This window comes from Triticum aestivum, unplaced genomic scaffold (assembly GCF_018294505.1).
Source record: "Triticum aestivum cultivar Chinese Spring unplaced genomic scaffold, IWGSC CS RefSeq v2.1 scaffold77521, whole genome shotgun sequence".
Taxonomy (NCBI): Eukaryota; Viridiplantae; Streptophyta; class Magnoliopsida; order Poales; family Poaceae; genus Triticum; species Triticum aestivum.
In genome coordinates, this window is record NW_025242766.1 from 12 (window position 1) to 3048 (window position 3037).

The 3037-nt window shown below is 45.2% G+C and overlaps 1 protein-coding gene across 1 annotated transcript; it reads left to right on the forward strand.

Annotated features, from left to right (window-relative positions):
* Window positions 1–676: 676 nt before the first annotated feature.
* On the forward strand, window positions 677–2957 carry LOC123176936 (cytochrome P450 711A1-like; the record flags this gene model as incomplete). The annotated part of the gene is made up of 3 exons (XM_044590936.1): window positions 677–1093; window positions 1177–1329; window positions 2180–2957. Coding segments are annotated over exons 1-3 (1182 nt in total), but the record flags the coding sequence as incomplete, so codon positions are not given.
* Between the last annotated feature and the right edge of the window lie 80 nt (window positions 2958–3037).

Genomic DNA, 3037 nt, shown 5'->3' on the forward strand with positions numbered 1-3037 from the left:
TGCTAGTGCTATACGACAGGTACCTAGCGTAAAGCATCTTTGAGCTGCGAACACCGGCATCTAATCAAACTCAGTGACAAGGGAGGAGTTTGGAACACTAGGTGTTTGCTTCCTCAAGATTCTCTAGGGAATGCTTAGCCAGCGCTTTGTCGCATTCAGTACTATATGGTCTCAGTTTGAGGAGTGTCGGTCAGTCCGGTCGTTTAGGGAGTAAGTGAGGGGTCTGGTTGGGTCTTTTTTCTTTGACCGGACGGACGTTTCACACATTGATGAAGAAAATCGGGGGTCCGGCTGGGGATGCTCTAATTGGTTTCATCATTTGGTTTGTTCTACTTCGTTGCTAATTATGAGATTGTGGACTAATGACCGTGATTGTTATCATCAATGATGCATACGATGCTCAGACTTAATTTGTATACTAATATATCCGTTGGAAATAGTTATATGCTAGTGCTATACGACAGGTACCTAGCATAAAGCATCTTTGAGCTGCGAACACTGGCATCTAATCAAACTCAGTGACAAGGGAGGAGTTTGGAACACTAGGTGTTTGCTTCCTCAAGATTCTCTTGTGAATGCTTAGCCAGCCCTTTGTCGCATTCAGTATGATTTTATTTATTTACCACGTCACATTTGGTATTACAGTGTACAGAGTCACTTTCGACGATGATCACATATAAGTCCAATTTGGGAGGCAAAAATATACAAAACGAACAATCGGAATCAAGTACACGACAGATCGCGATTGCATCACCGTCCTGTGTGTATATATCTTGCGATGGCCATCTGCCCCGAGAAAGCCACGGCTAATCGTTGGGTAAGGTAGTCATAGAGCAGGCAGAATGATGGACGGGGCTGGAGCGCTACTCCGGAGTCATCAGATGGAGCCGCCGCCGCCGTTCTTAGCAATTTCGGTCACCGTGGCGACCTTGGCTGCTGGCGTATTCGCCATATATTTCTACGCACCTTCATGGCGCGTACGTAGGGTCCCCGGTCCGATGGCTTACCCGCTGATCGGCCACCTGCCGTTGCTCGCCAAGCACGGGCCGGCGGTGTTCACGGTCCTCAGAGAGAGATTCGGGCCCATCTACAGGTGAGTTTGCCCGTGCTAATTAATTCCACCATGCAGGAGAAAAAAATGGTGCCTTAACATGTGTATTTGTGTCATTTTCTCAGGTTTCACATGGGTAGACAGCCGCTAGTTATGATTGCAGACCCCGAGCTGTGCAGAGAGGTGGGAATCCAGAAGTTCAAGAGCATCCCCAACAGAAGCGTCCCTAGTCCTATTCGCAGCTCGCCTATTCACAACAAAGGCCTCTTCTTTACGAGGTTGGATGTGTGCACCTTTATTACTTTATATCTTCTTCCGTATATATCCTTGACTGAATCAACGGTGCGAATTAAAACATGGACGCCTTTAGAGATTTCATGAAGTCAAATGTGTTGAGTGCTTCCAAAGTTTCATCATGAAATGATATCCGCGGAAATCGTTAAAATAATTTATGCTCCAAAAATGATATTTTCGAAAACATTTTGGAGTGCTGATTTCTTTCTTCGTTTTTGACATTCCATGATAAAATTTGCAAGCACTCAATTTTTTTTTCAAAGTTTGCCATGAAAAGTTTCAGATTTTTGTTCTTCTAATTTTACTGTTCATCACGAGCAGAAGAGACTTTCAGTAAGTATTCATTCGGTTTATAAGTCGGGCACAAGTTTGCAGGTCTTCAATTTAACTACGTACCAAACTATGCGTAACACTCCACCACAAGAGTATGTTTAGATTCTCGCAAAAAAAAAACAAGAGTATGTTTAGAAACATCATTCAACCACGAATCTAGTATAGGAATGCAAACATTAGTACTGCTACAGGTAACACCAAGAATAATCTATCATCTGACATGCTTTCACTATCATCTCTTGATGACTTGAGGTTTATTATGCATTTTTATTCATTGTATACGCTCTATTAATTAGATGTAAACTGTGCCACACCAAGAAGTGAAGCAACACAACAATACAAACTATATTGTTATTTAATGCAAACAACAAACTATAGAACTGGTCATGTAGGTCGACTGTTTTAGTAGAATGTTCCATACCAATTTGTAAAAAAATTAATACTCAGTACATATCTAGCTAGATCTTGTTTTAAATCACAAGCATATCACTCTCTCGGCAGGGACTCGAGATGGCAATCCATGAGAAATGTCATCATCTCCATTTACCAGCCGTCGCACGTGGCAAGCCTCATCCCTTCCTTCCAACCGTACATTGAACGGACGGGGCGCCTCCTCCGGCATGGCGAGGAGATCACCTTCTCCGACCTCTCGTTAAAGCTCTTCAGCGACACTATTGGTCAGGTCGCCTTTGGTGTGGACTTCGGCCTCACCAAAGGCACCACCTCTCCACCACCGAAACACCATGTCGATTGTGCTGAGACTGTCGACATGACAACGGATTTCATCGAAAAGCACTTCTACGCCACGACGTCCCTCAAGATGGACCTGTCAGGCTCCGTGTCCATCATCCTTGGCATGCTCGTGCCGTTGCTACAGGAACCCGTGAGGCAGCTCCTGCTGCGTATGCCGGGCTCAAAAGACCGCCGGATGGAAGAGACCAACTTGGCCATGAGTGGGCTACTAGACAACATTGTGGCTGAGCGGGCGGCACAAGCTGACAGGGGGGAGAAGAACTTCCTGTCTGTGATGCTTAATGCAAGCGAGAGCACAGACGCAATGAGGAAGTTGTTGACGCAAGACTACGTGAGCGCACTTACATACGAGCACTTACTTGCAGGGTCGGTGACCATGTCCTTCACGTTGTCAAGCCTGGTGTACCTTGTGGCGATGTACCCCGAGGTAGAGGAGAAGCTACTCAAGGAGATCGACGCTTTTGGGCCCAAAGATGTGGTACCCAATGTTGAGGACATCCAGACCAAATTCCCTTACATGGAGCAGGTTAGTTGGATTCAGAACATGAGTCAAGTGCTCAAAACTAAATATTACTTCTCATACGATTCGATCTCAAAACTATATAT